Raw genomic sequence first — 12405 nt, 5'->3', positions numbered from 1 at the left:
ATTGTACCTTGTAATATGAACAGGGCGCTAGGTTTAGGCAGCAACAGCACTTAAAAAGCACTTACCAAAAAAGGTGATAATAAAAAAATACTGCTGTAGTAACTACAAGTGGATAGTGTATTGCAAGTGTGCAAAGACAATGAATTTTTTTGCACCTTGCCAGGTGCCTAAATTAGCAACATATCCTCATTATACAGTATTTATCGCAAACATGACAGAGTGTCCCAGGGATGACACTCCTCTGTAGGCCAACACAGAAGTTAGCATCACACAGGTTCCCACGTCTAAAAGCCCATGGGATTTTTCCATTGGATTTTGGATTACTCTTGAAAATAAGCTCCATAGCTAACAAACATTTATGATACTTGCACGTTTTGTTCAGCAACATAATCTTCACAAATGTACACAACCTTCAGGATTTTTGACGCCTAAATACAATTGCCAGAAGTAAAAGCTACCGTTAGGCGATAAATTGGAGGGAACCGGGAGTGCTAAAATGCTAACAAATTTCCTGGGTTTTAGGAATCATTTCTGGAGCACTCTACACACTAAGCATTACATTTCCTTTCAAAACTAACATGCTTTTCAATTTTTTTGTTTACAAACACTATTTCTAGGAGACAGGGCACGCGCGCGCGCACACACACACACACACACACACCCCCACACACACACACACACACACACACACACACACACACACACACACACACACACACACACAGCTGCCCTCTGGCATAATGGGCCCTCTGCTGCAGTTACCTCATGGATTCCTCAGCAGGGAGCTTATTGTAATCTAACATGGGCGAGAGAGAAAGCAGGCAGTCAGCTGAGCCGCACAGGGATATCTCCCTGTGATTTACGACTGGCATTCAATGGCCGATCCGTCCCCAGACACCACACCAATAATCCTTAAATAAGATTCATGGGCTAAATCTGGCTGGATTTGATTTTCCCATGACTGAGGCTGCAGATATACATAACACACTCCTGAACAAAAAAGGCGCCGATGCTTTCTTCTTCCCAGCTGCTGTCTTTAGAAACACTTGCCAATTTAAAAAATGAAAGCAGGGATAGAGAAACTGATCTATGTTACAAAAGTGTCCTGTGTAATCTGCTCTGAAGATAAAACAATACGCTGTAGGTGCTAATATTACTACCTTGACACTAGACATGGCCTCTCTTCCCACTTTTAATCAAATTTAAAGACCTATACATCTGAGAACACACAGAATTATGTATTATGATTGATGTAACGGCACAGTCATCCACTTTGGTGCTCACTCCCTCACAAAGTGGGCTTCTATGAACCCTCCAATTGCGTAAATTGAGATTGGGAATATAAAACACGCCTAATGGAAACATCATCCCATTTATTGCAAATAAGTTTTTACGCACACATGAGGTGGTATTTCAGGCAATTCGAAAAAAACATATTTAACAAAATTGCGATGAAAACACTTTTTTAGCTTTTACAGGTCACATGATGCTATGGCTATGCACTTGTCAGAAGGAACTGGCTCCCTCAGGCATGATGCAGCAGTAACTACAAGAGGTGTTATTGCATCGCACAACTCTTTAAAAGTTGAATGAATAATTGGGACGTTTTGAATCTACAATTCCTCTGCGAAATCGCGGACTATCACTTCTCAGAAATCCCTCATAAGTGTCTGCTCCCACATATTAGGGGGCATACCTCTTCATTATCGCTCGCATAAAACACCTATGTGGCCTCCGACTGAAAATAATGATGGCTAGTGCGGTGGCTGCAATAGAAATAAATCTGCTAATGTTTTGAATATCCATCTCTATGCTTCTTTGAATGTTATCACGAGAGGAGAAGTCGCACAACACACTCAATGGAAACACAGTCCAAACACAGTTTTATCGACATTTCAAAACTATCGCTTAATTTTTGTTCACATCTGTAATGGAAACCCGCCTAGTGTTACAGAGCTCACACTGATGTGACACAGAGTACTGAAGCAGCTTCCTCACTGAACATATCAAAGTGTCAAGGTTAGCGGCAAGGATCTTACCTTCCCAGGAAGCACTTGGGGAAGGTGGTGAGCTTTCGTTTACGGTCCTTAATGAGGTTACCCTTGGTCATGAGGTGGTAGAGCTTCTCTCCCTTCTCTGACACCATCACCCACGTATCCTGCTCCATGCCGAGCCTCAGACCTATACAGCAGAGGAGGGAGGGAGGGAGGGTGCAAAAGCGCCTGTCAATATCGTGGCATAAATAATCTTTGCACTCAGCTCCTAGACTAGATGTGACATCAATTACTAACTGGAGAAGGTTAATGTCTCCTAATTTCACGAGGTAATTAGCCATGCCTCTCACTGTCTGCGCTAATACTCTCAGGCATCGTTAATAATGACACTATGACGAGTTTATCATGCACACAATCGCAAAACAGGTCAAATAAAAACAGAAAATATGCGTTTCCCTTGTAGGAGTGACAACCTGTTAATCTGTCTTAACAACCTTAAATGTGTTCGCGAAGACGCACACAGTATCACCACATCGCTCACTTTTTCTTTGACTCTTAGATACAAAACTCATCAGGGCTGGGATTCACACTCTATTTTCAATATTCAGGTTAACCCTTTGAAACCTCAACAAATGGCTTGATTTCTGTCAAAAACATGGGAGGATGGCAATGAGCAATGACAAAAGAGAAATGGACCCAGAATTCGCCAGAAATTAGTGAAAAGTTCAAAAATATTACCTTAATATTCGTTTAAAAAAAAAAAAAAAAAACAGAAACAAGACTTTAAGGAAGTGCTCAAAAATAGAATAATTCTGTTAGATTATTTTAGATGTAGAATTATGATAATTATAAATACAGTTTTCCCCTAGCTTTTTTTTCTTCTCTTGACATTTTTTCCTAGCTTTTTTAAAAATACGTTTATTCGGTGCCCCATGTACAAAGGCTGTGTCCTTGCCTGAGCGGCCGCAGGTTTCTGTCTGTCTTCAGCCCTTTCCTGCATGTCACCCCCCTCCCCTCCTTCTTTCACTCTGTCACTGTTTTGTCCAACAAAGGCTAAAACACCTCAAATATCTTAAAAGAAAGAAAAAAGTTAGTATCCTGAATTGACTTATTTCTAGCAATTTGTGGAACACTTCTCACCACGTTGTTCATTGCCTTTTTCCCATGTTTTTAAAAGAAACTAAATAATTGGCTCAGGAATCAAAGGTTTAAATACTTGTGAATCTAAGAGCAGCAGAAGAAAAGTGACGTTGGGTTAAATTTTTCTGTATTGACTTTCCCAAACGCAGCAAATATTCTCAGCTATTTGATTCAAGACAGATGTTGAGAAGAAAAAATCAAAATGGGAAATGAGTTCCCCTAACTGACCGACCCCCACCCTGACAGTGATACACTGAAGCGCCTTCTTACTTTTCCTCCGCTCCCTCTCTTTCATGATGGCCTCCAGCCACTCCTGCTTCTCCTCCGGCGTCTTGGCCATGCAGACGAACCACTTGTTCTTGGCCGTGTTGTGGATCTTCCAGCCGTTGTTTACGATGTTCCCGCTGCTGTGGTAGTCAGCTGTAACACAGACACAGAGTTTGACTTCTCTAGTTTTATGAAGTCTTCTCATCGCGAGGGGTGGAACGACACACTTTTTTTGGGACTCATTTTGGCTCAGAGATGTTTGAAGGGGAGGGCCATCAATCAGTGGTTGCACTCATCATGACACTGTAAACGGAGCTGTTGGTACATCGGGTTCACTGTAAGCGAGTGTTACCCGCATGAAACAGAGCAAGGCACATTTTGCTTCAGAGAAAATGAAGCAAAAAAACGAAGCAACACTTTGACTCACAAAGAAAAAGACGGAGAAACAGAGCAGAACAGACAACACATTATCTGATGAATTAAAAGCTTTTTTTATACACTAGTGTGTGATCTATTTTCCAAAAACAACATCCATCATAAAACTATTGAAAATAACGTACTCTATCTTAGTGCAAACACTCGCTGTGGACTCATTTTCCCATCTCTAGTGTCGGCCCTCATAGCCTCTCTATTGAGTGCCTCATTGATTATCGCTCTTCTCCCTCAATGAGATAAATGAGGGGACACACATGCAGAAGAAGAGCCATCCATCAGCATTATTTACTACTCAGTGTTCAAAATACTTCCACAGAGCAAATGGCTACTTGTGATTCACCACCTTTGCTTGGGCTGAACAATTCATCGAAATCGCACTGACGTTGCAATTTAATACAATACAATTTTCAAATTAAAAAAGCTAAGATTAAAAACCCATTAAGGTTGCACCGGTATGAGAACTTCACAGTACCATCACTGTCTAAGAAAGTAACATGGTTTCAAAGTGTGACGGTGTTACACGATTATTATAATTATTATTATTATTATTACCAGTTACAATGAAGGAATGAAAACAAACATTTTATTATTACAATAGAAACTTCAACTTGAATGCTTTTAAAAAAAATTTTAAGTGCTTTCTGACCGCCTTCTGGAAGCTGAAGCAGGGATGGTTTAGTTTGTGTCATTTGTTACTGTAACTGACTGGAGATCAATTACAATTACATTCACATCACATCAGGCCTGTTGTCCCGCTGTTTTTTTTTTTCAGATCTATTTTATTTTAATCATGATAATTATATTATTATTTTAAGGCTATTTTAAGACAATTCAATAGCTGAATAAAGATATGTCATTCATATCTAGGGATGTCCCCTGGGTGTCGAAAACTCAAATCATCTGTCGACATAACTCTTTAAGTCGAGCAGTTTTTTCGTTTGTTTCTGAGTTCTTTTGCTTGATATTAATTTGCTAGTGTCGGCAAAAAAAATGTTGTATATTTCGGATCCATCTGTTATCATAGTTAGGACGCATTAGCTCGGAGAGCTAACTTGACTTGTTTACTATATTACTGCTGTCACCCTGAATGTCCCACCAAACCCTGTCAAACTCTATATGGAAAAAAAGGAACAAAAAGTCAAACACTGGTATTGAACAATCAAATCTGATTCAACTTAAATGAGTGGAGTACAGCCCTTTTCAAATCAATCATTTCATTTTATCACAACTTATGGGCCTGACCTACATGACAGAGCAGTTTATATGTCGACTGTATACAATGCTCTCTTGGTCATACTATAAAATGATTTGTTGTTGTTTTTTGTAATTAATAAAGAAGATAAGGAGGAAAAGGGACCTTTTTCTTTAAATCACATATAGAATCACTATTTTTGTCTAAAATAATCGTGGATAAATTCGTTTCACACTGACATAACACTCAAATATAGGCTAAAGAAAAAAAGTTTTAAAAAAACAAAGCAAATGAAAAGGAACTCTTGACTGTAAGCTGAATCTCCATCATTATTTCCAGAACATTTTAAATGCTTCACCGCATGACCTCTGATTCTCTCCCTTTAAGGGTGTAACAAAAAGCAAACCATTACAATCATCAATTACAATCACGTCTAAAAGCATCTACAGTGTGGTGTCCTTTATATGGCATGCCTCGAGGGCGTTTTTCAACCTCAGGCAGCAAGTGTGTTCCTGGGAAAAAAAGTTGCGGCACTTATTATTACGTAGGAATCCAAGTTAAAATGCTCCTGTCGCCCTGGATTTCAGATTGAAATCTCCCGCCTGTGGTGCAGAACACCCAGGAGTTACTGCACCGCCATCAGCCTCACGTGTTTATCCTCCCTCTCCAGACCCAAACCCATCCATCTCTCACCAAAAAACACCCAATATTACGGCCCATCTAGGTCTGCTGGAGAGGAAATGATGGCTTCTACAAATATAAATGATAATCAGTGGCTATGTGAGGCCAAAAGACACAAGCACTCGAGTTCACCAAGTACCAGCAGCAGCACAGTCCCAAGAATATCATGTAACTATAGATGTCTAAAAAAATGTTTATAGGTAAATCTTATTTTTCCATCGGCGATCCAAGTATAAAATCACATGTTGTCAACGTTCCTTTGTGGATTATTTTTAAACTGCTGCTGCCAGGAGTGCTGAAGTACAAAAATGAGCTTCTAAGAGCGAAAGAAAATGTATTTATCCACTCACCCGTGCCATCATCCACATTTTCCACCTCCATCACTTCTGTGTTGATTCTCCCTCTGAACAGGTAGCGAGGACCCTCTGTGGCAGTCTTACTATTTTTTAAACGCCTTGGACAGAGAGAAGCAAACACAAGAATTAGGCAATAATCATTTCATGTTATTACTTACTGTGCAATTAGTATCACTCAGAGTCCATTTAGGATTTTATGAGGTTAATTATAACCACTTGATGTTTGTACATGTGTATTAATCACATTGAGGAAAATGCATCAAATTTAGACAAGTTATTCAATTTAAGGTCAGAACAACACAGCTTTTTTTCTTTCTTGCTTTTTGTGATTTTAGTCATGAATGGATCTACTTTCTTATACTACCTGCAGACACAACACTGTACACAGCACGTACAGTAAAAGCTAATCGAAGCAGGTGGTAGCTTGGTTGGTGGTGGGTAAACAAAAACCGCCAGAAACACGCACAATGGACGCAGCAGCATTGTAAGCAGCTGGATCAGTAGCTCAGCATGAGCAGATCTGGCAAGTGTGCGTGCAGAAGCACAACAATGGTCTGCAATCAGCAAGAGTTTCCTGACTCGACTTGCACTGATCATAATAAATGTCACAGAAATGACCTGAGGGACTACTCTAATAACGTGTCCACAGATGGGGGTTAATAGTCCTTGTTGCTGTTTCCCTATGTAAAACAAAAAAAATCCTTTTCTCAAATGTCTCCTCTACTGCATAACTACTTTCAACTACCTCACAAAAAACTAAAATGTTTCCCACAGTGCACTGCTCTCTTTTCTTTAAACAAGTAAAGGAACTTGCGCAGTGAATTATTTATAAAGTCCATGCTCTAAATGTTCTGTAGGAGTACAGAGACGAGGGGAGATTTTGAAATTTGCATAAACAATATTTTTATTCTGTCTCTTGAAAAATACACACTGTAATGAGAATTCAAATTCATCTCCTGCTTTGTGGATTTTGTCTGTGGAGTAATGAATACAAGCGTGTCAAGGCACCTGTTTTTCTTCTTGCAGTAGACCAGCAGCTTGTCAAACAAGAAGAAAATCCTCTCTTGTATGTTTCCAGCGGAAATCTTCAGGAGGACGCCGTGCATGAGCATCTCCGTGCATGTGTCTGTGATATTGGAGCCCTGCATGTGGGGAAAAGGTCAAACAGAGAGAACAGAAGGAATGAAACAGACACTACTTGGACATAGACTGACACACAGGAATAACGAAAAGAGGACATATAAAGTAGCAGAAAATTTGAATGCGACTTTTTATCTGAAAAAGAAAGTTTCTATGACTGATTTCTATATGATTCAATGTTCACAAATCGTGTCTGAACAGGAGGAGGGATCACAAAGCCCAGCCTTTCCTGTTCCCTCTCTCAGGGGTCTGTGAAAACACTCTCTGCTTCCTCCAAGCAGATTGCTTTGGGACTCTAAAATGCACGGCCGTTAATAGCCTCTATAGAATAACATCCCGTCCAGTCAAACTATGTGTTGCATTGTCGCGCCTGGTCACCATATTGGTTGGGGGTTCCTGCTGCAAGTGATAAAGTGTGCTGTCTTTTCCCTTACCTTGCCTGCTCTGGGAATTTATGTACTACGTTTGATCGGCCCTTCAGAGCTAAAAATAACCTCTATGCGCAGAGAGCCGGAAAATGTGTTAAGCATTTCCTCCTGCTGGAGACATCAGCGGGCCAAAACCTATCCCGCTTTTTCCTTCTTTCTCTCCTCGCCCTTTTTATTCTCCTCCCTTCCCTTCTGCCGATCATCTCTCACTCGCTTCCCCTCCCCTTGATTCCCTCGTCTATTCCTCTATCTCTTTCATTCCTTCCTCCACACTTTTTTTTTTTCGTCTCCCGCTCTTTCAGGGGCCTTTTAACTCCCCAGCTCATGACCAGATGTTAAACTAATTTGCAGCCAGTGAATGTGTGCACACCAGACATGGAAAGGCCAACTTGTCTTGGTCACTTGAAGAGTCCAATAGCAACACGCACGCTGGTCCAGACTATAGAGCTGCATTTCCTTAATGGAAGACCGACACTTCCCTTTTGTGTTTCATGCGCTTTTGACAGAACCCCCCTGCCAATTTACTTCTTTCTGTGCAGCCTCCTTTTTCTCTGCAGCATTTTTCTATCACTCTTCACATTAATCTTGTTCCAAGCCAAAGCTCCACAGAGGGTGCATTCAGAAAGTTAAGCAACACTTTAAACCCTCAGTCATCTGTTTCATCTAAATTTCAACCTTCTATTTTTATAACCAGACAAAAGCCAGACATAACAACTGCAGAAATGGATAAAAAATTAGGAGCGGTGAAGAGGGATATGTCATTAATTAAGGCAAAAGTATGGTGGAAAAGTTTGTTTTAAACTCTGAAGTGGTATTTGACAATTAGCTGGGGAGATGAGAGAATTTAAATGAGATTCTTTAAACTAAAGACGCCAAATCGAGCAAACTCCACAACTTAAGTAGATTTTAAGAATGCTAATTGAACTTAAACAAGAGAACAGAATGTGAAAAGAAACTGGAAACTACTACGTGCTGCTCTAAAATTAACATATTTCTATGGTAAACAGTGACAAAACACAGACACTCGCAACACAAACCAACTGGCAATCACCGCCCTGACAACTGCTGGCAGTCGTCACCATGGTGACCACTGCAGGCCATCGCCCTGTCTCTCCCACGCGAGGTGAACCTGCCAGGATGGCCCGAGGGCAGCCAGCTGTGGATCAGGTCAGCGCTAACAAGCAATCAGCCCGGGTGGAGGAGCAGGAACGGAAAAACATCGGCTCTCACAATCACTCCTCATCCCTCCATCATTCCTTACACACCCACACAGAAATGCAAGATACATCCATTGTTCAGCACTCTCGCTCTCTCTTATTTTTTCCTTTTCTTTCTAGTTCACCCCTCTCTTCTTCTCAGTTCCATCTCATTTAGCCTGGCGTGCAGCAGTCACAGGGTCCTGCTCCAGAATGAGCTAATGTTTACGATTAATAAAACGTGCTGAGGGGAAACCGCAGAGTAGCTACAGCCAGGAACGTGTCGAGTGCAAGATATGTCACCGCACCCAACAATAAACTTCACTCTCATCACACTATTCTTAGATTTTGAGCTTTTTCTCTATGTGTGTTTACAGTACACATAGTTGAAATTATCCTTCCATTCAATAAGTGTGCAAACAGAATTCATACAGAATAAATACTTTATACTCCTAATGATTTTTTTGTTCTGCACATAAATTAAAGGTTCTGTATACAACATTCAGAGCATTAACTTAGTAGCAAACAACTATTTGTTATGTTAACATATAGTGGAGTAATGGCGGCCTGAGAGGGGAGTGAAGTCACACTATGTCTGTTGTAATCAGAGCCTCTGTTCTTTGTTGTGGTAAGCTAGTCTGTCTATGCGTGCATGTGAGTGCTCTGTGTGTGTGTGTGTGTGTGTGTGTGTGTGTGTGTGTGTGTGTGTGTGTGTGTGTGTGTCCCACTGACTAGCTACAAACCAATGCTCTGCACTGAGTTATCGGTATGGCGTCACCACGAAAATGTAGTGCCCACCTTCTGGTAAATCCCGTTACATCTGTCAGCATTTTGGCCATCGACAGCAGTGTTCGAGCTGTTAGCACCATTCACTGCTAGAACTGGCTCAGCAGCCACCTCTGTACTGAGAACTGTGTATAGACAACTTGAGTCACACTCAGGCCCCAAGAAGTGCACCAGGCTTGGAAGCCAGTTTTCATAGTGACCAAACAGTGTGAGTACAACATCTGTCACCTGATGCCTTTGGGCCAAAAAGCCATTTTTACATCAGCTGATGATTTTTTTGAGCGTCACAGGCCCCGCAAAATTACTCTCAGAATTTCATTATATTCTAGACATTATAAATGTCTAGAAAGGCACAACTAGCATTTGATCCTCATTGAAGTTAGTGAAGCACTAAACTTGAAGAGGTCCGTGATCAGACTCTCAGTCATAGGTACATTCTGAATGTCAGTTTTTTTGTTTTTAACATTGCCCAATTATTCATTACTTTGGAGTATATTTTACCATGAAGCAAAAATTGTATTAAAAGCCTTTCTAAATGCCCTTATTCATACTAAAACAAAACCTTCACAGAAACTTGAACACCCCAGTCACATGCAAGGGAGTCTAACCGTGCTCTTCTTCATCTTGTCTCACTCATATCTGAGTTGAAAGTATGTGTTATCTAGAAATCTGTTACTGCCTACACCTTGGATCAGAAGATGTATCAACACTGGCAGTGTCTCTGTGTCTGCATGTGTCCAGGAAGCCATAAGGCCCTCTATGCATGAAGCCAGGTCAATTACATAAGCATTCCAGCTTTACTTACCACCACTGTTTTCTCTATCAACCAACAACTAGGTCTACTGACCCTTCATAAAGTCATCCCAGATCTCAGGAAGAAAACGTATCTAAAGGGCCAGAAGTGCAGTTAACCTGACGATGATTGGATCGCTTTAACGGCAGGCTCATCCAGGCGGAAAGAATTTGACCATTGTGAATACAAGTCATTGTTCCCAGAGAGAACAAGAAAGCTTAAAGGGCTGACAAAAGTCACGCCACTTCTTGCTGAATTGCTGGCATAGGGTTAAGTGGCTTTAAATATGTCATGACTTTGAGCTTTGACGGGGGGAAAGCTCAGCTGTGTTTTAATAAAAAAAAAGAAAAACCAACAAGACAAGCCAGAGCGAGAAGTCAATGCAGCCATTTAAATTGAATTTACTGGCTGAGATTAAATCGTTCAACACAGTTTACACAGCCCTCACCTCCCAGCCCTCGATATGGGACTGCCATTCCTCCAAAATCTCCAATTTCTCCATCTGTCTCTTGGCTTCGTTGATGCTAGAGCACACAGCCTTCATCACCTGCAGAGACTCCTGCACCAGGGCGTAGTCATTGTGCTTCTTCGGGGTCCTTTTCAGCAACTCCTGTGTATGCAAAGACCACAAAAAGTCAGGAACACACACAAAAAAGATGCATGACAATAGAGAGACACACTCCCTTAAATACAGCTAAACTTTCAAATACAGTTTGTGGCAAATCTAGGTCTGAATCATAATTACACAACATGAAAAACATGTTAAATTTCTCATCCACCCTACATTTGCTTACCTTCCAGTGGTTCTTGAGTCTAGTGGTTAAAAACTAGGTCTAGCAAAAGTGTTGATCTGTGCGTCTATAGCCTAAACACCACCTTTCAGCATGTCAGCAGCTACAGGGCTGATTTACACTGTTCAGGATATATCTGTGGCCAGTGATGGCTATCTGTGTCATTTCAGAGAAGGAGGCCCCAGCAGCTGAAAGACTTCAAATGGCGGAGCATCAGATTACCCCCTTATTATTATTACATCTCTGTGCCTGTGCTGGTGGCTGTTTAGAGAACGCCTGGGTGAATTAATAGATCATAACAAGAAGAACGAGATGGCATGGCTCGCATCTCTGACTCAAACAAGCCTTTGAAAGTGTATTTAATTTCGCTCACATTTCACACTGGGAAATGGAGATTTCAAAACTAACAACTGAGAGTGCAGGTATGAATGAGGCCAGTCAGTGTGTCTGAATGCGCAGCTGAGCAGAGGAGGTGATGACAGGTCCTGTGTTATTCCTACGGTGTCGTTGCGCTGGGGAACTAAAGCAGAGATGTGTCAGAATATGAGACCAGTGTTTCATTAGTGAGGGAGAGGTTGATGTGAATACGACGGGACAGCCCTAACTAATGACTAGGTGGTGGATGAAATGAAGAATAGAGGGTGCCCTGCAGAGGTGGCACAAGGGTGTGGTATCTCCATAATACATGGTTAGCATGCGCAACACCATACTCACTCTGAGTAGCAATGGGTACTTGCAGATCCTCTGAATAGGAGCAACCAGGTAACCCTCCAGTGGGACCTCTGTGTTTTTTCTGCCTCCCAGCAACATGCAGTTCTAGAAGAGAGGAGAGGAGGCTTAATAAGGCCAACACTCTGTGAGCCTATAATACTCATTGAACAGAAAAACAAACCGTTAGATAAAAGTTCAAGTCCAACATTTGTTTTTGATTTTAGTCCTGCTGAAGTAGATGTAATCATTTGCCAGAGTGCTGTTGGAATAAAGATCTTTGGCAACATCAGAAAAGATTATCAGTAGTATCAGCAGTATTTCATATTTTCTGTTTGTTTGAAGATGGAGTCAGCAGAAAGGTCATCATGTTAACTCACTTTCAGTCATATCATCTCTACTGCTGGGTGCAAAGATGTGATAAATAATCTACAAAGAGAGATGCAAGAAATAAATATTTCATTTTCTGAAAATTAAGGCGGGAGATTTTAAGATCAT

The 12405-nt window shown here is 41.1% G+C and overlaps 1 protein-coding gene across 1 annotated transcript in view; it reads right to left on the bottom strand.

Moving 5' to 3' along the window:
• The window catches only part of prex2 (phosphatidylinositol-3,4,5-trisphosphate-dependent Rac exchange factor 2), a 115989-nt gene that overhangs the window by 76636 nt on the left and 26948 nt on the right, over positions 1-12405 (bottom strand). Inside the window, exons 5-10 of the mRNA XM_042510369.1 lie at positions 11914-12015; positions 10857-11018; positions 7074-7207; positions 6060-6163; positions 3405-3554; positions 2040-2181 (exon numbers count right to left, since the gene is read on the bottom strand). Coding sequence (XP_042366303.1) covers positions 2040-2181; positions 3405-3554; positions 6060-6163; positions 7074-7207; positions 10857-11018; positions 11914-12015 — 794 coding nt within the window. The remainder of the gene's footprint in view (positions 1-2039; positions 2182-3404; positions 3555-6059; positions 6164-7073; positions 7208-10856; positions 11019-11913; positions 12016-12405) is intronic.

Source organism: Plectropomus leopardus, chromosome 21 (genome assembly GCF_008729295.1).
Source record: "Plectropomus leopardus isolate mb chromosome 21, YSFRI_Pleo_2.0, whole genome shotgun sequence".
NCBI classification, from domain to species: Eukaryota; Metazoa; Chordata; class Actinopteri; order Perciformes; family Serranidae; genus Plectropomus; species Plectropomus leopardus.
Note: the sequence above shows the minus strand (reverse complement) of the source record. Positions and strands in the feature narration are given on the sequence as shown.